This window comes from Ranitomeya imitator, chromosome 3 (assembly GCF_032444005.1).
Source record: "Ranitomeya imitator isolate aRanImi1 chromosome 3, aRanImi1.pri, whole genome shotgun sequence".
Lineage (NCBI taxonomy): Eukaryota > Metazoa > Chordata > Amphibia > Anura > Dendrobatidae > Ranitomeya > Ranitomeya imitator.
In genome coordinates, this window is record NC_091284.1 from 94,716,062 (window position 1) to 94,742,449 (window position 26,388).

The 26,388-nt window shown below is 43.5% G+C and overlaps 1 protein-coding gene across 1 annotated transcript in view; it reads right to left on the minus strand.

The window, feature by feature from the left end:
* Positions 1–26,388, minus strand: part of SLC6A4 (solute carrier family 6 member 4) — a 187,513-nt gene that overhangs the window by 53,805 nt on the left and 107,320 nt on the right. The window contains exon 3 of the mRNA XM_069761165.1: positions 1,977–2,111. Within this exon, the coding sequence (XP_069617266.1) occupies positions 1,977–2,111 (135 nt within the window). The remainder of the gene's footprint in view (positions 1–1,976; positions 2,112–26,388) is intronic.

Consider the following 26,388-nt stretch of genomic DNA (forward strand, 5'->3'; position numbering starts at 1 on the left):
ATAATACATCGTAAAATCAAATGGGGACATTCAAACTGACAACTCAAGAAATAAAAAATATTGATCTTGGAATTCGAGAAGGAATAAAACAAAAGCACAGAAAAAAATGGCAGCATCTCTAAGAGGTTAATCCCTTCACGACAACCACCATACCTATGTAGTGGGTGTGACAGTTATAATGCCTTTTTCTCTCCCAATCCCTGTTTACATATTTAATGTCACGAATATATTTTATACACAGTGGTACTGCTACACGCATAAGTGTATTACCAGCCGTGTGTATGAGTATTGCCAGACCTAAAGTGTATTACTCTGATATGTACATATGTCTGTTTGTATTTGAATGATAGGGAAAGTGAGTACCCCGGGCCAGTCATAAGGTATAGTGCTAGGGGAGTAGTACCCCAAGTTGGCCACTAGAGGGGGCCGGGGCACCCGTGTAGCTTACAGGGCTGGCTAGTCCAGGGCATCACCGTGCCACGCAACATTGTAGAAGAGTGGGCCCAGCATCTAGCATCCAGGGGGCCACAGAAGAGAGTACAGCAGCAGCAGTGCTAGCGGTGCAGTATTAGTGGGACTGCAGTTGCTAGAGGAAGAAGGCTAAGCAGAATGGGAGCTAGTTATCCAACATGTGGCAGATTTTTGCGTGGGCTGCTATTCTTAGGACCGGGGCAAGACGGCAGCGAATAACCCCACGAGAACACGAGAAGCAGAAGTTCTGGGCATTGAGGACACTGCAGGACCGGAAGATACGGTTCGTCCCGGGGACAGGCTTAACGACAGAGAGAAGAGGCAAGGGAAAGCTTTGCCAATTGCTGTGACTGATTGTGCTCTGGATGATGCTGTGCTGAGTAAAGAAGTTGAAGTTAATGTGAAGCTGGACTGTGACTCTTTATTTGTGGAACCATCTGCAGAGGAAATAACCCCGTACTGGGAGAGCCCAGGTGGTGCAGAGGAGAAGTACCGAGGTACTCAGGAGGGATGGGACCAGAGGGTGATACAGGGATTACTGTCGGCCATGGCTATAGCCCTGGCCCTGACATCCTACACATATACAGCGCAAGTCAGAAGCGGGAGTATGGAGTGAGCTCACGCGGCATGTTACAGTCAGGACCTGCCTCTATCAATCGCAGGTGGAGCAGTGCTTCACTCCTGATTGCTAACCTGTTAGATGCCCCTGTTGACCCCCCCATATTTTTTTTCCAACTTCTAAACTCATCACTAAAATAATAATAAAAAACAAAAACTGGACATGTTTGCATTGCTGCAAGTCGTACTGATGAGCAAGGTCATATTTCATGGTTATTTTTACCACAAAATGTACACCGCAAACCCAAATCTCCAAAAAACAATGTCAGAATGGGGGGGGGGGGTGTTTCTGAATTCCTCCATCTTGGAATTTTGCTTTCTTGCTTTCCAGTACACTATGTGGTAAAATGAATCGTGTCATTCAAAAGTACAACTTGTCCTGCAGAAAAACAATCCCTCATATGATTATGGGGACAGAAAAATAAAAAATGAGTTATGGCTCACAGAAAAAAAAAAACAAAAACGCAAATACGGAAATTGGCCTTATCAAGAAGGGGTTAAAGGATATAGAGAACCTTGAAAGTTTTCTTCTTATTTCTTAAAAATATGTTTTGTTATTGTTTAGCACCATAGCACCAGGGTTTCTTTCGAAATAGGAATAGGACTCAATTAACCTCTACAGCAGTCAAACTCCAGTCCTCTAGGTCCCACATAAAATCGTATTTCCTTAGTATTAATCAGGTGATGGGATTAATATCAAGGCATCAGACATTGCCACAGGAAATCCTGAAAACATGATCTGTTGGGGGCCGTGAGGACTGGAGGTTCAGAATTCCTTCTCTACAGCTTCTGTGCATCATAGAAGGAGTGAAGAGTCAGCTGTCTTTGGGGGTAACAGAAAGACGGAAGGGTTGGTTTGACTCTAGTTGACAAAATTACCATCTTACCTTTAAATAATGGACATACTTTCCTCCATACAGAAATGCAGCCATTTCTATGATATTGACCCAAGGCCAACTCCATATAGAAGAGAGGAATTCCACCAAACACAGCCATGATCACGTATGGGATGAGAAATGCTCCTAAAATTACAGAGGTTTAAGTGGCATTAAAATCACAGACAATACTATGCTTACTATATTGTTCAAAAAGAATGAGTATTGGAAGACAAGTTGTCACCACATTTTGGCTAAATTGATGTAAGTCAGGAAAACTTTAAAAAATTCTTATACGGCCAATCTGACATAGATTTTCAAAGTAAGTGCACCGGCCTTATCAGGTCCAAGTGGTCTATGTAATAATGTATGCAGTCTGTATTGTAAATTCTGGTGACAGATCCCAATTTAAAAAGTCTCATCTCAGTAAGACTGCCCCTTTTTCTAAAAAAGTGAATTTCTGTTCTGTAACTAGTGGTCTCCAGAGTGGTAGCCCTCTCTATAATATCCAACTGCATTAAAGGTTTTGTATGGTCAAAACTAATTTTTGCCTATAGAGATGATAGGTTATAATTTATTCATAAGCGTGGAGGGATTCCAACTGCTGGGACCTGCAGCGATCAGCAAAACTCAGAACTTTTATCCACGTTAGAACGGCAGTGCACGTAGTCGACCTGCGCTCCATTCATTCCCAAAGGGGCGGGTGGCCAAGTAAAGTGGTAGAGTATGGTCAACAAATTCATCATTAGATATGTGGCCCGGCACATGTCTATTAATTTGACCCATCTAACATATTTCCATATGATGTGGTAGAGAGAAACTGATGGAATTTCACAATTATCTGTCACATGAGGTATTGCATCGAATCATTCAAACAGACAGATTAGAAAATGCTATATGTTATTAGTTTTTGGTCCAGCTCACCAGTTTCGCAGGAGAAACACAACTTATACCATTTTGACATCAGTTTTCTTCAGCTCGGGCAGACGCTACTGACAGTAGTCAGGTAAAGTGTGTGACAAAGAGCTGTCCCGTAATAAACATACCTGTCAATGACAGCAAGGAGAGACCACGACGAGACCTGCTCTGGACGGCTGACAAATGGAACCAACCAGGCTTGGAGAATTCATGCAGCTCTTGAACAGTGGTCATACGCCACTCTGCAATGGGTATCTGTGGGCAACCTCAGATAATTGGAGGAATGCCCCAACCAAAATATAGACTTGATGTAAACACAAATTAATGTGACCTGAAGTAATTGGGCACACAGACCTATCCAAAAGCCTGAGACAGTAATTGAGACTGTAGCCTATGTGAAGTGATGCTGTGGTCCGAGACACAAGAGGAGAAGTGACCTGAGGCAGTGTGTTTAACTGACAATGATGGGCTCTGCCAGGACCAGTGACAATCAGTGACTTGTGGACACGCTACAAGCTTCCCATGGCTTGAGACTACAAGAAAGACTGTGGCAACATTGGAAAATCTGGGCTGACAGATTGTGTTTTTGGGAAAAGTTGTGTCTGGCTTCAGTATGACAGTGAACTGGGGCACAACTATAATAGGTGCAGGAGTTGCAGACAAACTTGATCCCTGGAAAATAGGGGGCCCAAACTGTCCCTTTGTCCTATATTAGAAGACCAATACTGTTACAGACCCATGATAGTTAGGGGCCCTGTTGAAGGTTTTGCATTGAGGCCCACGAACTTCAAGTTATGCCACTGTCCGTGAAGGTGTACCCTGGTCCCAACAGTTGGTAATCTGAGTTTGTTAAAAATCAAACAATATTTTTTTCTGCTTTCATTACATGTGACAATGAGACACTCTGTAATTCAAATAATAATGCAAGTAAAAAAAAAACAAACTTGCTTCTCATCCTCCATTGGGGGTGGTCTTTTTTGACCTTTCTTATTCTAGTTTCCTCTACCAGAGGCCTGGGAGTTTGAGGGTTCTGCGCAGGATCTTAGTTGTTCCCAGCATTGTGCTTTTCTGGACAGAGCGTTCAGAAGTTGCTCCTGGGATCTGTTGTAGCCATATTCCCAATTTAGGGGTCACTGCTCCAAGTGCTTCTGTCACCATTGGAATCACTATGGTCTTCACCTTCCACATCTTCTCCAGTTCTGGTATTTCTCCAGCTACTCATATTCCTTCTTTCTGATGTTGCTGTCACTTGGAACGTCTTTTTTTAGGTGTAATGACATGATTAATTATATTATAATAAAGCCCAAAGTGGAGGATCCAAAATATTATTCCAAAGTGGTGAAAAATAAAGAGCTGGAAAGCCAATAATCCAATATTTCTTGTGAATCACATATTTATGCGCATAAATATGTGATTCTTCAGAATTTGTTTTAGTCTTTGCCTGATGAAGAGACCTGTGTAGTCTCGAAAGCTTGCAATTTGTTACCATCTTTTCAGTTAGCCATTAAAAGGTATCAACCACTGAGGACTCTCAATTCTAAATATTTTTCTATCCACTGGCTAACACGGTACCAAGATATATTTCTTTCCTGTACCAATATTTCTTGAAATCGTCAGAGTCCTGCTGGGCCGTCAGTATCTGATTGATGTCATGAAAGTAATTTAGAGGAAAATCCTTTAATTGCATTTAAACACAGGCATGGAAACACAAGGGAAATGTTACAAAACACAGCAAAGATCAGTCATACAATAAGTACAAGGTCCTTATAATCAAAAACAAGGGTAACCAGACCTGACAGCTGTGTTAGATGTCTTTTCACGTGACATAAGATTATCCTCAACATAATCTGCCTTCTATGAAATAATGATAATCCGCCCCTTATTATTTATACAACTTGGCTGTTGGTAAAAATAGATGAACAAATACAATGAGCAGGCAATCCCATCTCCAGCCACAGCACAACCCTACAGTCTATATTTACCTGGTTACCACTCCGTTCTAGATGGCATCTGGCACTCGATCCTTGTAAACAACCCGACACTGGTATCGGTGTCCGACACATTTATACAAGATAAAGAAGAGAGATACCAGCCACGTATCCCAGTTACTAAATGTAGGTACATCAGTAGGACTAAAACCAAGTGTCTTTCAAAAAATGTAATCTTTGCAGGACCAAATCTGACCTGCAGATGTCAATGCAGCATTTAATCAAGAATTCGGAATTAAAAAATGTAAAAAAAAAAATGTAAATGGATATTTTTTCTTTTTTTTTGAGGGGGGTGGGAGGTAATACAAGCCCAAGCCACACCAGAGTTTTGAAGATCACATGGGTTGGGGTATGTTTTTTTAGGCAGGTGAATGGGGTAACCCCAACGCTACCGCATTTGCAACCAGTAAGTCACAGAAATTCAAACCACTTGAATTTTATGCAACCTTCTTGTTTCGGTTGCAGTACTTTTACAGCATAATGCATGAATAGCGACTCCTAAGGTACCCCAACTGAGACAAGCAGGTTGCAAAAAAATTGAACGGTTTGAATTGAAACTTGTAGTTGCGGTACTGCCAAGGTCGCAATGTTAACCCATTCACTTGCATTGCGCTGCTAAGTAGCAGGAGTATAGAGCAATTTTTGGCCACACATTGTGTCACAGCAAAAATAACCATGTAGCCCTGGTGTAAAATATTTAAAGCTACAGAACAAGTTAATTATATAAATTCAGTATAAACGTGGGTTTTATCTGGTTTGTGTGCTGCTACAGTGGGTCAGCTGCTTACAGGGTTAAGTGTTAGAACCAGCCCAGGATGGGAGAAGTTATGAGGGCACATGGGAATGCAGTTTCCTGTTATTGGGCAGATAGGGACGAGTACTTGAGAAGTAAAGACCTACGGTACTGTTGCTTGCGGATCGGCATGTAAATGGTTGTTTGTGTGCAGTGAAGGGAGACCATATACAGTGAGGAAAATAAGTATTGATATACTGCCGATTTTGCACGTTTTTCCACCTACAAAGAATGAAGAGGTCTGTAATTTTTGAAGGTACACTTCAACTGTGAGTGACAGAATCTTAAAAAAAATCCAGAAAATCACATTGTATGATTTTTACATAATTTGCATTTTATTGCATAAAATACGTATTTGATACAACTACAGAGGTCAAATGTTTCCTGTAGTTCGTGACCAAGTTTGCACACACTGCAGAGGAGATTTGGGCCCATTCCTCCACACAGATCTTCTACAGATCTTATAGGTTACGGGTCTGTTGCTGGGCAACATTGAGTTTCAGCTCCCTCAAAGATTTTATATTAGGTTCAGGTTTGGAGACTGGTTGGCCACTCCAGGACTTTGACATGCTTCTTACGAAGCCACTTCTTAGTTGCCCTGACTGTGTGTTTCAGGTCATTGTCATGCTTGAAAACCCAGACACTAACCATCTTCAATGCTCTTACTGAGGGAAGGAGGTTGTTGGAGAAAATTTTGCGATACATGCCCCCATCCATCCTCCCTTCAATATGATGCATTCATCCTGCCCCTTTGCAGAAAAGCACCTCAAAGTATGATGTTTCTACCACCATGCTTCACGGTTGGGACGGTGTTCTTGGGGTTGTACTAATCCTTCTTCTTCCTCCAAACATGAAGAGTGTAGTTGATAGCAAAAAGTTCTATTTTTGGTCTGATCTGACCACATGACCTTCTCCCATGCCTCCCTTGGATCATCCAGATGGTCACTGGCAAACATTAAATGAGCCTGGACATGTGCTGGCATGAGCAGGGGGACCATGCGTGCCCTGCAGGATTTTAATCTATGACTGCGTAGTTTGTTACTGGAGCGCCCGTTAGGACCGTGGGGTACTCTGTACTGGGCCGGTTCTGTTCTTAAAGGGATGGTTACGACGGTAGTGACCCGGTCTCTGGCCCTCGGCATCCAGTAAAAATGGGATTAAAGGAAATGGGAATAAAGCCTAATGTAGTATATTCGTGAAGCCACCTGTGGTATTCGGGCAGGGGTGGCCGATGCTGCTTAAAGGGGTCATCTGGGGCTGATGGTTTGGCAGCTTAGATGGTATAGCTCCACACAGGTAGAGCTTGGTCCCCCATGGCTGACAGCTTGAATCTTTCATGGGCACTGTCCTTTCTCCAGCAGCCTCAGGCTCCTCACTTGCTGTGGTACCTGCAGGTGTTGGATGGGACAGGAGACTTGCAATCTCCTGCCCTCTGGGTTCAGTGGCTGAGTCTGCAATTCCCACACCACCATGGACCCTGGTGTCCTGTTTCTTGGCGCTTTCCTCTGGGGTGAGCCCACCCGCAGCTCTAGACTCCAGACTTCTGTCATTTGCCTCCTCTCCTCTCACTGTCCCTCACACAGACTCACTAACAGACTGTCTAACCCCTTCCCCAGACCAGAATTTATAGGGAAGCTCCCCAGAAACTGAGTTTAGAGCTCCCCCTTCTGGTCTGGAGTCAGGACAGTGTTGCCTGATCAAGAGGTCCTTCCTTGTTTCCAGGCATGGCATCATCTCCCCCGCGAGGAAGACAATACCATTGTGGCATCCGGACACCTGGGGTGCCACATTACTAACGGTAATATTTGAGACTGTGGTCCCAGCTCTCTGCAGGTCATCAGGTCCTCCCATGTAGTTCTGGGCTAATTTCTGACCTTTCTCAGAATCATCCTTACCCCACGAGGCAAGATCTTGTATGGAGTCCCAGACCGAAGATGACTGACAGTCATCTAGTGTGTTTCTAATAATTGTGTTAACAGTTGTTACCGTCTCATCAAGTTGCTTGATTATTGTCATATAGCACATCCCAGTCTTGTACAGGTCTACAATTGTGTTACTGGTGTTCTTAGGCAGCTCTTTGGTTTTAGCCATGGTAAAGTTGGAGTATGATTGATTGATTGATTGAGTGTGTGGACAGGTGTCTTTTATGTAGGTAACAAGTTCAAACAGGTGTATTAATACAGGCAATAAGTGCAGAGAAGAAAAAAAAACTAACTGATCTGTGAGAGCCAGAATTCCTGCTGGTTGGTAGGTGATCAAATACTTATTTCATGCAATAAAATGCAATTTAATTATTCACAAAAATCATACAATGTGATTTTCTGGTTATTATTTTTAGATTCTGTCTCACACAGTTGAAGTGTACCTACGATAAAAACGACAGACCTCTCCATTCTTTGTAGGTGGAAAAACTTGCAAAATCGTCAGTGTATAAAATACTTATTTTCCCCCACTGTATCTGTGTCCATCTGATAGTATGTTCTGAAGGAAACAAGCTTTAATGAGTAGCAACTGGATTCCTCATCTCAGGCAAGCGGGTCTTTAGCTATTTATTTAGTATAGATAATAGTTTGAATGTAGTCAGGCCTGGAGGGTAATAAAAGGAGAAGATGGCCAGGCTGGGACACAAGTTCTCTTGAAGATGCAGTGGCACAGCAAGGAGCGCGTGGTCCTCATCGACCGCACTTGGAGAGCAGTGGTGAGGAGCCACTTGACGTACCTCAGCCATTGAGGTCCTCACAAATCAACTGCGTGTTGAGAATAGCTGTGAGGGGCCATAGCAACTCTCCTCAACCCATGCAGTCCTCACATGAGAAGATTGATGGACTATGATCCCATAGTAGTTTGCTGGACTGATGACATGTAGCAGAAGTAATTTACCACCGCATGAAACCATAAAGTTCCTGCCTCAGCATTATAAAAAATAAGAATTTTTAAAGTGATTGGCCTGCTATCCGATCAAGTTCTAATGTAAAACAAAGTAGATTTTTGAACTTTGGTCTCCCGCGTTCATCTCTATAACATCTGGCTCTGGCCTGCCATGTCAAGCAGCAGCATGCAGTCTGCAAATGTGTATGGCCAAGGTAGCAGCAGCACACACACACTCAGCCAGGACCCCCATTTTTCTGTAGCATGGAGATGCGCTGAGGATGCATCCCTTGGTCTCGGCTGCTGCCCCTGCCCAGGTTACACCAGAACCAGGAGATACATTACAATGTCGGATTTGCTCCTGCTTTAAAAGTTTGTACAGTCTGAAACGGCAGTTCCTTGTATATCTAGAATGATAAGGAAATACTGGAAGCAGTAAGTTACACATCATCGCATCCTGTATTGACCTGATGCAGAATGAGCAAAAATGTTCTGTGACAGTCTCCAGTGATGTCTTGTCTAATTGGAGTAGCTCTCTTTCCTTTCCATCTGACCCAAACTACCATGATGACTTCTCCCAGACATGACCTGTCTCTGCAGAATTTGCCGCCCAGATGCCTTCAGCTTCTCGCCTTTTCACATTCCTGGCCTTATGATAAAATAAACTCTTTTTATAGCGCAAAATCACAGTGTCCCTGAATATAACCATGCCATATACTGCACCCTCTAAAATCAATAGTGCAACACACTGTTCTCCCTAAAAATAATAATGGAGCAAGCTGTGCACACTAAAAATAGTTGCACATACGGTGTCCCTGAAGAGAAATAGCAGCACACTCTTAAAAATAGTACCACAAAATCCCTCCTAAATATAATACTGACATTGTGCCATCCTGAGAAGTGCACAGTTTCCCTAAATATACTAGTGCCATGCACTGTGTCGCATCAGTTCACAGTCACCACTGTGTAGAAAAATGTTGTATACACAGATAGATAGGTGCCTAAATAATTGACGAAGAAAAAGGAATTCCTCACATAGTGTCTCTGTAATATAAATATCCCACATTAAATGCCAGAATGAAAATGAAAATATCCATGAAAATAAAGAGCCACTCGCCTTTAACCCTGCTGTGGAACCGTGAAAAAAAATCACTGCCTTGGTACCATGGGGTCTATATGACCCCAGGCTCAAAATCGTTATATTTTATTAAAATGAATATGCCGCTGTTCAGAATAATCAAGTTTTATTCTGTCATCATTACAGAACGCAGTTATGAAATCAAACGTAACTTTGAAGTGATTTATTTGTCATCATCAAACACAAACTGAAATTTATACCAAAATGCTTTACTAATAATAAAAAGTATTGAAATTCAATAAAATTGCACAGTAACTGCAACTGTGTGGATTTTAGTAAAATTATAATGACAGCGAATGATCTGGCAATAAATGTAGCACTTGCATTCACTGCATGTCATAGGCTACGTTCACATTTGCGTTGTGCGCCGCTGCGTCGGCGACGCAATACACAACGCAAATAAAAACGCACCAAAACGCACGCAAAAACGCTGCGTTTTGCGACGCATGCGTCGTTTTTTGCCAAAATTTGGACGCAAGAAAAATGCAACTTGTTGCGTTTTCTGCGACCGATGCTTGCAGCAAAAAAAACGCATGCGTCGCACAACGCAGCACAACGCATGTCCATGCGTCCCCCATGTTAAATATAGGGGCGCATGACGCATGCGTCGCCGCTGCGTCGCCCGACGCAAACACGCAAAACGCTAATGTGAACGTAGCCATAGTGCCATGTTCTTCACAAATGAACTCCTTGCAGTCAAACAAATATCATCTTTTTGTCCTTCGATCGAGGACAAACATAGCAGCACTTGAGCTGTCCTGTAAGGCTACTTTCACACTAGCGTTAACTGCATTACGTTAAAATGCGTCGTTTTGCCGAAAAAACGCATCCAGTAAAATATTTTGCTGGATGCGTTTTTTCCCCATAGACTTGTATTGGCGACGCATTGTGACGGATTTGCATTCGTCGGTATACGTCTTTCGACGGATGCGTCGAAATTAGGCGACACGTCGTCTGGAAAAACATAGATTGTAACGTTTTTTGGCTCCGACAATAAAACGTGTCTCGGCGCATCCTGCGGCATGCGTCTTTTGCTACAATTAAAGTCTATGAGCGACGGATGCGTCGAGACACGTCGTACGACGCAATGCAGCGCTGCAATAGGTTTTTTCTACTGAGCATGCTCAGAAACCGGATTTTTTATCTAATTGGCCAGACATCCCCAAATCTATATAAACCTGGTCTGGGCCTTCAACCCCCACATATGCCAGCAAGACCCAGAGAAAGAAGAAGCCTCCAGCCAGCCGGACACCAAGACCCCAGCCTGGCAGCAAGACCCCAGCCCGGCAGCAAGACCCCAGCCTGGACACCAAGACCCCAGCCGGACACCAAGACCCCAGCCTGACACCAAGACCCCAGCCTGGCAGCAAGGACCAGACACACTCCAACAGTGTGAGTATATTGCCATTTTTGTGTGTGTGTGTGTGTGTGTGCGCATTTGTGTATGCCGTACTGACTACAGCAAGAGCTTTTAAAACCTGAATCCAACCTGAGGCCTGCCGTCGTCCTGCAACAGCCAGTGCCCTGCTACAGTCCAGATCCACCCCGAGGCCTGCCACTGTGAAGACATCAAGCTCCAGCCGGAGGACTGATGTGCTTTTGTATGTATGTGTTCACGTGCCTGCACCTTATTATGCCTTCGTCAATATTACGCCTGTTCATGTGTTATGCTTGCGTTATGACTCTGCTTGCAGGTATGTTTGTGTGCGTTTTGTTGGTTGCATGTGCATTTGTCAATGTCATATTGGTTAATGTACTTTTTTGATGTATTTACTAGTATAGTGGTTTGTGCAGCCTGTGGGTTTTTTTTTTTTTAATCTGATGTATTATTGCAAAGTCTAGTGGTCTGCAGCTTGTGGTTAGAATGTGTTTTTTTTTTTTTTTTTACAAAGTGTTGATTTTTTTAACTGTTGAAACCATTCCCAGGTGATGTACTTGTATTTAAAATAAAGAGCATTTCTGCTCCATTGTGATTATTAAAAAAAAAAAAGAAAAAAAAAATATTAATAAACTGTTTATTAAAAACTTGTCCGTAGTATAATTTCATAAAGGTAAATTTAAAACTGGTGTATGTACCAATGGTTACACATGCAATACACAGTTGGTTGAGGGCTCATTTTTTACTAAAGGTTATCCTTTGAAGGTTTTTTGTGGGAGGTTATTTTTAAAAACAAAAAATGTGTTAAAATTATTTTTCCGTGTTGTCTCACATTTTCAATTTTTTTTTTTTGGGACATGGAAATCAATGGTATAACGTGCACCTGTTTTTGGGTTTTGGTGTTCACCTATTTCTCACATTTTAACAGGGTGTTTATTGTTAAACATTACCTAGTTCTGCGGTGGTCTAACTATAAATCCATTATACTTATTATATTGCAGATAGAGTAGGGACCACAGCGACCGGCCGTAGCCACCAGGACCACAGCCACTGGCCGTAGCCACCAGGACCACAGCCACTGGCCGTAGCCACCAGGAACCGCATCCTCAAATTCTTAAAAGTAAGTTTTGAAGACCCCAAATCTGCTACTTCAATGTGTAGAGCAGATTGCAAGTGTCTTTTAACTTACAGACCCACCAGGACCACAGCCACCAGGACCGTAGCCACGAGGACCACAGCCACCAGGACCGTAGCCACCAGGACCGCATCCTAAAATTCTTAAAAGTAAGTTTTGAAGACCCCAAATCTGCTACTTCAATGTGTAGAGCAGATTGCAAGTGTCTTTTAACTTACAGACCCACCAGGACCACAGCCACCAGGACCGTAGCCACCAGGATCGTAGCCACCAGGACCGCATCCTAAAATTCTTAAAAGTAAGTTTTGAAGACCCCAAATCTGCTACTTCAATGTGTAGAGCAGATTGCAAGTGTCTTTTAACTTACAGACCCACCAGGACCACAGCCACCAGGACCGTAGCCACCAGGATCGTAGCCACCAGGACCGCATCCTAAAATTCTTAAAAGTAAGTTTTGAAGACCCCAAATCTGCTACTTCAATGTGTAGAGCAGATTGCAAGTGTCTTTTAACTTACAGACCCACCAGGACCACAGCCACCAGGACTGTAGCCACCAGGACCACAGCCACCAGGACCGTAGCCACCAGGACCGCATCCTAAAATTCTTAAAAGTAAGTTTTGAAGACCCCAAATCTGCTACTTCAATGTGTAGAGCAGATTGCAAGTGTCTTTTAACTTACAGACCCACAAGGACCACAGCCACCAGGACCACAGCCACCAGGACCGTAGCCACCAGGACCACAGCCACACAATGTCCTCTTCTGACAGCCCTCCTCCACAGCAACAGCGGGTATCGGTAAGTAAACAAATTATTTTTTTTTTTTTTTAAATTTACATCATTTTTATTCACTACATGCATTTATTATGTTTAAACAGGAATCAGAATCCGATGAGGAGCTGTCAGAAGGGACCGAGACGGGTGGAGACATACAAGTGGAGGAGGAACCAAGTGTAAGTAGTGGTGAAACACTTGCTTCACACATCACACTGCACCATACACAAAACATAATTTCATATATATATAACGTAACACAGAAAACATATACATACATTAAAGCTAATTTTTTTTATCCTTTATTTCAGTCTCCTGCTGATGCTGCTGCTGAACTTCCAGCACAGCATGAAGGTTCTCCCAGGCGCTCCCAGAGTCGGCGGAATCGACACCGCGGTCGGCCATCAGTGAGTTGGTTTTTTTGGGGGGCTTCGATTGGTAATTATTTTGTTTCAGTCTACTAATTTTTTTTTTATTTTTTTTTTCCTCACAGGCTTCACAGTGTGCTCCCGCAGAAGATTCAGACACAGAAATAGAAGCACTGATCGAGGAGGTTCGCGAGCGGGAGCCGCTGTGGAACATGGCTGACCGCAGGCATGCTGATACCAGTGTCACCTGTCGGCTCTGGTTGGAAGTATGCCATAACATCTTTCCAAGGTGGGAGGACCTTTTTCCACAGCAGCAGAGCAAACTATGTAAGTATTCAGTTTTCAGTGATGTTTAGCGCTGAATGTAATGTCTTGTATTTACCTTTTTTTTTTTTCTTCATTCCTGTCTTCACAGGTGGCAAGGTTAGGAAGCGGTGGCGGTCACTGAGGGATCGCTTTAAGAGGGAATTTAACCTGGAGATGCAGGCCCCGAGTGGCTCAGCAGGAAGGAAGCAGTAAGTGGCACCGGGCAGCACGGTGGCGCAGTGGTTAGCACAGCAGCCTTGCAGCGCTGGAGTCCTGGGTTCTAATCCCACCTTGGACAACATCTGCAAAGAGTTTGTATGTTCTCTCCGTGTTTGCGTGGGTTTCCTCCGGGCACTCCGGTTTCCTCCCACATTCCAAAGACATACTGATAGGGAATTTAGATTGTGAGCCCAATCGGGGACAGCGATGATAATGTGTGAAAACTGTAAAGCGCTGCGTAATATGTTAGCGCTATATAAAAAAAATAAAGAAGGAAGAAGAGGAGGTACAGATATGCCCCTGCCCTCTACTTCCTGAGGCAAACCATGCTGAGTAGAGTGTAAGTATTCAACATCCCAGTAAGAACCTGTCTAATCACAAAACTTTTGTTTCAGTCCGGGCTTTTTCATATCAATATATTAATTTTTTTTTCTTTCACAGCACCTTCTCCAGCCACTGTGCGCCTGCATCTTCCTCTGCGCCCTCTGGAGCGATCCCTCCTGAGTCCGCCACCGGGGACCACGTCGGTAGGCCCCACACCTCTGACCTCTCCACTTCATCCACTGGAGCGCAGCCTTCGTTACTCGCATCTGATGGTCAACAGATAGCGTTCCCTTTACCCCACCCCTCTGACCCTGCCACCTCTACACCACCGTTAGGTTCGTGGTGGCAGCGTCAGAGGGGTCAGGAAAGGAGCTATGCTCCTGAGTTCTTACATCTAAATGCAGGCTTCCAAAGTTCTTTTAAAATTTTGGGAGAACAAGTGACTGCTGGTTTCAGCATGGTGCAATCACGCATCAGTGAAACCCACCATGAAATCAGCAGTCGCTTGGATAGGCTGCATTTAGATGTAAGTCAAGCTCCAGCAAATCTTTTTTTTCAATCCATGCTCAGGAGCATGGAAAAGCTTTCTTTTGATCAGCAGATGCGGGTAATGAATAGCTGCCATAACGCTCTTCTGAAGGTCATCAACGAATCCCAATCTACCCCCACACCTCCCCACACATACCAGTCACCATTTCCACACCATGCCCCCCAATATCAACGTCAGTCCCAATACCATACCAGGCCCCCAACCCAAATGTATTCCCCAGTGTTTTCGTCTTCCTTGCCCAGCTTTTCTTCCCCATTCAGTTTTACAACTACCCCAACACAACCCCCCTCTGGTCAGCCTCCTGCTTTTCACCCCCCTTCCACTGCAGAACAAACAAGTAGGGTTTCCCCAATCCCACCTACCGACATGGTCCAACATTCCAGCCGCTCCTCCCATAGTTACTCCACCCGACACTACCAGGACTTGTAGTCCACAAATTAAAGTTTTTTTCAACATTTATAAACTTTTATTTTGAAATTAAAAACTAAATGTTTTTGGAAAATGATAAAAAAAAAAAAGGTTTTAAGTAAAAATCTTTCTGGTTTAAAATCTACTGTGTGTTGATTCATTAAGGTAAATATTAAAGGTTAAGTGAAAAGAAACACCAGACGTTTTAAAGGTATAACAAAATGGTTTTATATTACCAAGCAAACCACACTTTGGGATTTTTTTTTTTTGTTTTGTTTTGTTGCTACAAACACAATTTAGACATAAAAAAACAAAAGCCATGAAAAACATGTCACACAATGATGTCATTCCATGGAATCCGCCCAACAGGTGACAAAAAATAATCCGCAAACTGGTCCCTCATCCTAGTAACAGAACCGGTGGAGCAAACAGAGGCACTGCGGTAATCCCACAAGGTTGTCTCCAATTCTTCGTCATCCAAGGTAACGGGCTCCTTTGAAATGACAAAGTTATGGAGCACCACACATGCCTTGACAACATCGTCTACAGTTTTGGTTTCCAGTTTTATTGCCGTCAGCAGAACTCTCCACTTTGCCGTCAATATACCGAAAGAGCACTCTACTACTCTTCTTGCTCTAGTAAGACGGTAATTAAATACCCGCTTGGTACGGTGTAATTCACGACTGCTGTATGGTTTCAGTAGGTGCGGCGACAGTTGAAAGGCTTCATCACCTACACACACATATGGCATGGCTGGTTCACTTGTTCCTGGGAGCGGTCTGGCTGGCGGGAAATTGTATGTATCTCCATACAGGCAGCGACCCATTGGAGAGTTTTTAAAAACTTGGGAGTCGTTGGACCGGCCATACGCTCCTATGTCCACAGCAAGGAATCGGCAGTTGGCGTCTGCAATAGCCATGAGTACAATGGAGAAATATTTTTTATAGTTATAGTACTCGGATCCTGTTCCTGCCGGTTTAGCAATCCTTATGTGTTTGCCGTCCACGGCACCAACACAATTTGGGAAATTGCAAATTCTCTCAAATTGTTCGGAACTTCTCAACCAGATTTCCATTGATGGTTGTGGGATATACTCCGGCTGTAAAGTGTCCCAAATCGCCCGACATGTGTCCTTCACTATTCCGCCAATAGTGGAAATCCCCAGCCGGAATTGGAAATGGAGTGAAGTCAGAGACTCACCCGTAGCTAGGAAGCTGCAGAAAAAAAAATTTTTTAAAAAAAATTGCACAGACCATCAACATAAAAAACCAGTGGAATGGCCTCAAACAAACCAAAAAATTACATGCTGCAGAAAATACTGCGCAATGTGTCAGCGCAGTTTTCTCTGCAGCATGTAATAACATTCAATATGACCAATCACATAAAAAAAAGATGCTTACCGCAGTGTCACCAGGAGCCGCTCCGCCGGTGTGATGGCAAGCCTCATCCTTGTGTCCTGCCTTTGGATGACATCCTCAAGTTTTCCAACCAAATAATCGAAATGTTCCTTTCTCATCCGTACATAATTAAAGAATTTCTGTGGGTTGCACCGCAACTCCAGATAAAGAGTGGACTGGACACCCCTGGTCATCCGCAGCTCATTGATTGGAAGTATCCAGAATCGTCGCACTCTCCGTTGCATCCTCCGTCTTTCTGCTGCCGCCTCCTTCTCCCGCACTATGATATCCAGGCGATTCGTCTCAAATATAACTTCAGTAACCAAACTCGAAATCCTCCCAATTACACCATCCATCCTTGCCACTAAACTAAAACCCTCAAAGATGGGCTGTAAATACAGTCAGTATATAGATTTCCCTTAGTTTCCAGTAGCCAATCAAATTTTGGTGCCTCCCATTTTAACAACGGATCCGTCGTAAAAACGTATGCAACGGATGGTAAAAACGTATGCAACGTATGCAACGCATCCAGCATTTCAACGCAACCATTTATCGGATTTGCGATGGATCCGTCGAAATGCTGTATGCGTTGCATACGTTTTGCACTTTTTTGACGCATCCGTTTTTTTCGGGAAAAAGACGTTTTTGTGACGGTTTGCAGTTAACGCTAGTGTGAAAGTAGCCTTACACTGCTGGTATCACTTGCAACTAGCCATTGTTTATTTACAATTATATCACAAAACCTGTGAATAAACAGAAAATATTTTTTTTTAAAATGTCAGACAAAAAGCTATTATGGGGTCAGGAGAGTCCCAAACACAGAAAATTGAAAATAACTTGGAAACAAAATTGAAAAACAAATTCAAAATATCATCAACATAAGCAGAAATATGTTACTTGAAAATACATAGAAGGTCAATGTCTGAGATTGACCAGTTTTAGAAATATTTCAATTTATTCAGCGCTGGGGTCTATTTGACCCCATGGTTCCACAGCAGGGTTTTAATGATGCAGTAAATCTCTAGCGCTTTTGGATCAATGCTAAAAGAAGAATTAGCAGGGTTTTCCTTTGTCCACCATTGCTTAGCTTCATGTATACCCAGTTGTATCCACTTTCTAAAGGAACCCATGATCCATATTATTACAGCCAGGGAGAAATTGTGTAGACAACCCACTTTGCCATAGTTCTGGGGACCATTTGTAATTTTAAGGACTGCTTCAGAAGAGCTACAGAGAACCAGAAAGAACCCAGCCCTGGTCACACCGTGCAAGAATGATGCACATGGTGAATATGGACACAGTATAGTACTATACAGGAGTAAAGCAGAAAGTAAAGTCACAGAACAAGATTAGCAAAACAGTGATGACAACAGAGACCGTACAACACACTGACATTAAATGACAGTGAAGAGGTAATAAATACACAGGATGTCACAAAACAGATAATAAACAGTGATAGCTCTGCACGGGATGATACTCTGTGAGATGCTGAATCTCTTCACCTTACTTACAATTGGCGACGTTCGCAGATAGCTTAACTCAGCAGCAGGCACACATGTTATGAAGAATCCAGAAGACACTTTGATTTATTTAAGAATTCTTGTTGAATGTATAAACAGCAGCAGCAGGTAAAAAATGACTTTCTTTGAGACAAGCTGAAAGCACACGTGCCTCTAATGAAGCCAAGATGAAGACTGAGACACAGGGAGAAGAAGGAGGAAGTGACATGACACCCAGCAGAGGGACACAGGGAGACAGAAGGGACAACCTTCATGGAAAGGGAGGATTTTCAGCTATGCAAAACCCAGGAATACTTAGTAACAATAAACAATATGAAAAATGCAATACAGCATGTAAAATGTACAGGACAGTCTGTAAAATGTCTTATTCATGGGACATAACAGTTATGTCATAGTATGGAAATAAGCACTTATGTCATTGTGCACACTGCACAGTAATGTCACATTTTATTTTTTTTACTCACTTATATAGCACCATTACATCCACAGAGCTTTACAGACATCATCATCAACATCACTGTCCCCACTGGGGTTCACAATCTTGATTCCCCATCAGTATATCCTTGGAATGTGGGAGGAAACCGGAGAGCCCGGAGGTAACACATGCAAACACGGGGAGAACATACAGACTCCTTGCAGATGTTGCCCTAGGTAGGATATGAACTCAGGAGGACCCAAGCACTGTAAAGCAGCAGTGCTAATCACTGAGCCACTGTGCTTCCCACATAACAGGGATCAGGTCACAGATAAAATAATGTACACAGTGATTTTGCAGTACAGGGGTAATTAATGTAGTCGAGATACCCTTTAAAGGGAATCTGTCACCAGGTTTTTGCTACTTCATGTGAGCATAGGAAAAGAGCGTAGGAAAAGAGATCCTGATTCCAATGATGTATCACTTGGTTTACTGGAGGTAGCAGTTATAATAATAATAATACTTATATTTAATTCAGTTCTGACACAATCAGAGTTCTTAGATGTATCATCAAACAGAGCCAAAAAGCTGTCCCAGCTCCACTCCAGTCTCTCTATGTACATTGTCTATTGACAACTGCTTATCACAGGAGGGGGCGTAGTTGGACTATCAGTCGCATGAGCTGTAGTCCGGGCAGCAATAAAACCTTTATGGTAAGTAAACAAGAGCACACTGCTTAATAAATGACATATTGCTGAATTTAGTGTTTCAGTCCCTATCTCCTGCTGTCTACAGGTGACATAGCAAAAACCTGTCATGTCCTCAAACACCCTTAACCTACAGATATGAGGATAATAGGGAGATTGATAGCATTCAGCTGCAGCACTCAAATTAACTTAGAGGAAAATCAACTTCAGCCTCCAGCTTTCAGTCACAGACAAGGCTAGCATTAAGGGATAAATCTGGGCAATTGTGCAGTGCCCCTATACACAAAAGGGGGCCTCCTGCTTCTACAGCCCCTCCAGGGCTGCCACCAGGAGTTTCAGGGCCCCATAGTGGCAACATTTTCAGGCCCCCATGATACTTCACTTCTGCACCATGTCCTCACCAATCAGACATTAACAGTTCCATTTGAACACCACATCACATACATAGCTATCAGAATTGTTTTGGCCAAAACATTTTTTTAAGCTGCCGCCACCACGACAAAATAGACTCTTTTGGCATGGCCCTACAGTACTCTAACCTATTAAACATTTCTTAAAATATCCAATACTGTTTTCAAGTAGCAAAAAAGGATTTGGGGGGTATGTCAAAATCAAAAGAAAAGTCATAGATGCTATAGAATTTTTCAAGGATGAAAAGGTTGAAGTGGTCAAAAATCATGTTGAGAAAGCCAAACTTTTAAATTCCTATTTTGCATCTGTTTTCGCTAAGACAGCAAATGTAACATCAACTGATCTTCACGGTGCCATCGAAAGAATAAAAGAATTCAGTCTATCCATAAACAGAGAGATGGTGAGGGAACACTTAGCTGATTGACATGAATTTAAATCTCTTGGTCCAGATGAATTACATCCTAGGATACTGCTAAGAGTTAGCAGAGGAAATTGCAAAACTACCTGCCAGAATCTTTGAAAAATCCTGGAAAACAGGAAAAGTCTCAGAAGATTGGAGAAGGGCAAATGTCCCAATCTTCAAAAAAAGGAAAGAAGACGGAGCCAGGAAATTACAGGCCAGTGAGCCTTACTTCTATACCAGGAAAGATATTTAACAAATTATTAAACAGCATGGATGTAAGTACTTGGATAAGAATGCAGTAATTAACCAGAGCTACCATGGGTTTATAGAAACAAGTCATGCTGGACTAATCTAATATCCTTCTCTGATGGAATCACTGACTGGGTGGATGAAGGAAATGCGGTAGATATAGTATATCTCGACTTCAGCAAAGCACTTGATAAAATATTTCATACTAGCCTTATTGAAAAAAATGACCAAGTATTAGATTGACAAGGCTACGGTTAGGTGGATTCATAACTGGCTCAGTGATTGTACTCAAAGAGTGGTGATAAATGGTTGCGCATCTAATTGGAAAAGTGTTTCAAGTGAGGTACCACAAAGCTCTGTCCTGGCCCCAGTGTTGTTCAACATTTTTATAAATGATCTAGTTAAGGGAACTGAAGGTAAGCTAATCAAATTTGTAGACAATGCAAAGCTAGGAGGGATAGCTAACACTAGAGAAGACAAAGAAAGGATTCAGAAGGATCTAGATAGGCTTGAACAATGGGCAACAACTAATAGAATGGTATTTAACAGGGAGAAATGCAAAATTCCACATCTAGGCAAAAAAAATGAAAATTACATCTATAGAATGGGAGGAATAGAACTAAGCAACAGCACATGTGAAAAAGACGGGTATACTAATAGATCACAGACTGCACGAGTCAACAGTGTGATGAAGCAGCAAAAAAGACACAGTTCTAGAATGCATTAAGAGAAGCATAGAGTCTAGATCATGTGAAGCAATTATTCCCCTCTACTCCTCCTTAGTCAGGCATCATCTGGAATACTGTGTCCAGTTCTGGGCACCGCATTTTAAAAAACACTTGAAAAACTGGAGCAAGTTCAGAGAAGAGCTAACATGATGGTGAGCGGACTGAAAAGAATGTCCTACGCTGAATGGTTAAAGGATCTGGGAATGTTTTGCTTGCAAGAAAAAATGCTAAGAGGAGGCTTAATAACTGACTACAAATATCTGAAGGGATGTATTCTCATTTGCACATGGAAACACGAGAAGCAATGAAATTAAATTGAAAGGGAGAAGATACAGATTAGATATTAGAAAAAACTTTTTGACAGTAAGGGTGATCAGTGAGTGGAACAGTCTGTCACAAGAAGTGGTCCTTCTTCAATGGAAGTCTTCAAACAGAGGATGGACAAACATCTGTCAGAGATGTTTTCGAAAATCCTGCATTGAGCAGGGGGTTGGACACAATGACCCTTGAGGTCCCTTCCAACTCTAACATTTTATAGTGTTATGATTTATATTTATCTTTCTTTAAGGGAATGTGTCACATTAATTTATTAAAATGATCCATAATACCAAATACAAGGGACAAATACTATCATACCGTGGATGGACCACACATTACCACCACATAGTGACCGAAATATATCACATACAAGGAACAAATACCAACACACCATGACCAGATCACATATTTCCACCACATAGTGACTGAATAATACCATGTACAAAGCGTCACGGAGTTACCACGACAGAGCAGTACCAGAAGACCACAGCATCTGATGGCTCCTGCTTCGCTGCTGAGAAGAAGTACTTCTCCGGTGTATTAAAGGTGTTTGTTTTCTTTCAGCAGGACAGGGGTTAATAGGCCATGTGGAACTCCCTGCTTTCAGCTGTGCTCAGTTTGCCACTCCTCTCTCCTATAAAAGCTAGGCCTTCTGGCCAGATCCTTGTCTGAGATAGCACTTGCTAGATAGACCTGGAGTAGTGAGGAGTTGGTGTTTGGAGAGCTGGAGGAGTTTATTGTGCCACAGTTGTTTGGTTTGTACACTTGGAAATTCCTCATCCTTATCTGCCTTATTTTCTTCCCCTGTCCTTCACACCCTGGTGAATACCTTTGTTATTCGTGAGAGTATATTTTGTGTGAGTGGAGTTTTCTTTTACCCTTGTCTTGGTTCCCGTTTGTCGGGTTTGCATACTCTGGTACACGGTAGTGCCTCTCTTCCCCAGGTAGGGAAGGGGACAAACGCAGGGCTGCAGTTAGGAAACAGGGCAAGGGCAGAGCATCCTTGCCGTCTGAGGTATGCCGGGGAACAGGGCAAGTTAGGGTGCTTCCTAGTGCTAGGGTCAGGAAAGGTGCCCCTGGTCCCAGTTTACTCGCCAGTCCAGTCATGAGATTATCTCAGACCGAAAGCGTTTTCTGATCCATGATGCATCCTATCACTGCGCTGACAGGGCATCTGGTGTGGGGATCTCGCCCTCCAGGCAAACCATTGTGAAGCCCAAGATCGCGCTGCCAGACAGGTTCTCTGGTGGGCGGGACAAGTTTGTCGTGTTTCGGGAGGCCTGTAAACTTTATTTCTGGCTGTGTCCGGTATCCTCTGGTACAGAGAAGCAACGGGTGGGCGTTGTTATCTCGCTCCTGTAGGGAGATCCGCAAGCATGGGCATTTTCTCTCCCATCTGACTCACAGTCTCTCCAGACAGTAGAGGGCTTCTTTCAGGCTTTGGGCTTAGTGTATGATGACCCTGATCTTGTCTCCTTGGCTGAGTCATCTCTGCGACAACTTCAGCAAGGAGACCGTCTGGCGGAGGAATACTGCTCCGAGTTCCAGCGGTGGGCCTCTGACACTAGGTGGAATGACCCGGCCCTCCGTAGCCCGTTCTGCGAGGGTCTTTCTGTGAGATTAAGGGATGTATTAGCTCTCTATAAGACTGCGGACTTCCTTGACGCGTCATGTCTCGGTTGATTGCCGCCTTCGTCAGAGACATGGGGAGACACCTCTGGGGGCAGGAGGTCCAAGATTGAACGTGACCAGTACTGATTCCACTGTGGAGCCCATGCAAGTGGGTGCGGCGTCCCAACCTAGCAAACTTGCATTAACCCGGCGTAAGGGGGGAGTGTGTTTCTGTTGTGGCAAGAAGGGTCATTTTGTGAGCTCATATCCTACCCATCACTTGTTTAAACAACTGCCGGAAAACTAGAGGGCCCGGGTTGTGGGGAGGACCAGTACTGATTCCACTGTGGAGCCCATGCAAGTGGGTGCGGCGTCCCAACCTAGCAAACTTGCATTAACCCGGCGTAAGGGGGGAGTGTGTTTCTGTTGTGGCAAGAAGGGTCATTTTGTGAGCTCATATCCTACCCATCACTTGTTTAAACAACTGCCGGAAAACTAGAGGGCCCGGGTTGTGGGGAGGTTGGCAACTCGAGGGTGTACTCATAACTTCTGTGGGAAAGACTCATGGGGACTATACACTCTGAGGTGTTAAATGCTATGTACTTGAGGACCTGCCCTCACCTGTGGTACTGGGACTTCCTTGGCTCGCGCTCCACAATCTGGTAATTGATTGGCAGACACAGGAAGTGGTAAAGTGGAGTACATACTGTCAAGGACACTGTTTCGGTACCCGATTGAAAAGAGTGAATACCCAGTCCGTGCCCCATTACCTATCAGACTTCATGGATGTGTTTTCTGAGCAGGGGAGCCAAGAGCTTCCTCCTCGTCATCCTTATGATTGTCCACAAAAAAAGAAAAGAGAAGAGCGCACTCACCGGTAGTGAAAACGTCAGGTTTATTCGGACAATAACATCAAGAACGCAGGGAGGTTAGTGAATGCACACGGACTACGGCCGTTTCATGCTCAATGCACTTCAACGGGTCCTATGATAGGACCCGTTGAAGTGCATTGAGCACGAAACGGCCGTAGTCCGTGTGCATTCACTACCCTCCCTGCGTTCTTGATGTTATTGTCCGAATAAACCTGACGTTTTCACTACCGGTGAGTGCGCTCTTCTCTTTTCTTTTCTTTTTTGTGGATTTATATGGACTATTGTTAGAGGAGCACCCCGGTATGTGTTGATCTTTATAATTAGGCTATACACGGCAGTGTGGCAGAATAAAGGAGCCTGCTTGTGGGTCTAACGGATAACAGCGGTGTGGATGTTTTGCAGCTTTTTTTTATCCTTATGATTGTGCCATCAATCTGGTTCCTGGTGCCAAGCTGGCCAAGAGCAGACTCTATAACATCTGTAGACCAGAAAGGCAGGCCATGAAGGACTATATTTTGGAAAATCTGGCTAAGGGTCATATACGACCATCCTCTTCTCCCCTTGCTGCAGGGCTCTTTTTCATCAAGAAGAAGGATGGCGGGTTACTTCCTTGCCTGGATTTCAGGGAACTTAATGCGATCACTGTCCGTGATCCGTATCTGCTACCTCTTATACCTGACCTTTTTAATCAAATTGTTGGGGCAAAATGGTTCTCTAGGATGAACCTCGGGGAAGGAGGGGGTGGGGAGTACAACCTCATCCACATTAAGGAGGGGGATGAGTGGAAGACTGCATTCAATACGCCAGAAGGACACTATGAGATTCTGGTGATGCCTTTTGAGTTGACAAACACGCCTGCCGTCTTCCATCTCTTTATTAATGACATCTTTAGTCACTTAGTACGCAGGTTTGTTGTTATCTACCTGGATGACATTCTTGTGCATTCACCTGACCTTAAGTCACACCACCAACATGTCAGACAAGTACTACACATACTTCATGACAATAGATTGTATGTCAAACCTGAAAAGTGTAAGTTCTCGGTTGAGGAGATCTCTTTCATTGTACATGTATTATCTACCACCGGTTTTCGCATGGATCTGGCGAAAGTCCGGGCGGTATTGGAATGGGATCGTTCTGAGGATTTGAAGGCCTTACAAAGGTTTTGGGGTTTCGCTAATTACTGCCATCTAATATATAATTGCCTAGAATACTACTTCCTGCAATTTGTGCCAACTTCCGTGGCTTTGTCCGGAGCTAATGTCCGGAGCTAATGTCCGGAGCTAATGTCCGGAGCTAATGTCCGGAGATAAGTGACGTCAACAGTGTCCAGTGTCTGATTGGTTGCCGCCTGCTGCGAGCGACCAATCAGAAACGTGCCGTACTGTGACACACTCCACCCGCCATTTTGGTGTGATTTTTGAATTTTTACCTCACAGCAAGTTTCTACTGCGTGGAGGCGGGCCCAGTGACGTTGCTCTTCAAGCTCCTGCCGAATTTCGTAAAAAAAATGATAATACCATTTACCAAAACTATATATATTTAGTTGTGAAGTGGTTCAGTGACATTTTCACACCAATTTTGAACTTTTGTTTGGTGTTTTCTCCATATACTGCCTATTATTTTTGTTCTTTCTTACTATTATTTATTAATTGTATTATTCTTACATTTGAATAAATAAAGTATATATGGATTCTAGACTCCCGATTCTTTAGAATCGGGCTGCCATCTAGTATATTTATAAAAGACTTTTCGGTAGTAGCCATACAGCTCACGGATATGACTAAAAGGGGGATGGACTTCTCCAGGTGGTCCAGTCCTGCCAGGGAGGCATTTGACACATTGAAAAGGTGTTTTGCTTCTGCGCCGGTTCTTATTCACCCTGATGTCACTCAGCCTTTCATTGTGGAGGTGGATGCGTCCGAGGTGGGAGTGGGGGCTGTATTGTCGCTAGGTGCGTCTCCTGGTAAATGGCAACCATGTGCATACTTTTCTAAAAAACTTTCACCAGCTGAGAGAAACTATGATATTGGTAATAGGGAACTCTTAGCTATCAAATGGGCATTTGAGGAGTGGCATCATTTTTTGTAGGGAGCGGTTCACCCGGTGATGGTGATTACTGACCATAAGAATCCGGTTTACTTGGAGTCGGCAAAGCGTCTTACACCTCGTCAGGCAAGGTGGGCATTATTCTTTACCAGGTTTAACTTCTTTGTTACTTTTAGGCCGGGGAGCAAAAATGTTAAGGCAGATGCTTTGTCCCGTTGCTTTCCTGAGTGAGGCAATAAGTGCAAACTGGTACCTATTTTACAAAAAGGTGTAGTGATGGCGTCTATATGCTCCAATCTTGAAAGAGAGGTTGCTGACCCTCAGGAGGATGCCCCTGCTACCTGTCCACTTGGTAAACTGTTTGTACCAGTCATTCTCCATCTTAGAATCCTCAGTGAACATCATGATACGGTGCTGGCTGGACATCCGGAGAATAAAGCCACCGCAGATCTACTGTACTTACTCGGCGTTTTTGGTGGCCAGGTGCTTATAAGGATGTTCAGGAGTATGTGGCCACCTGCAAAATTAGTGCACGTTCTAAGACTTCACATACTCGTCTGTCTGGGGTTCTACCATTGG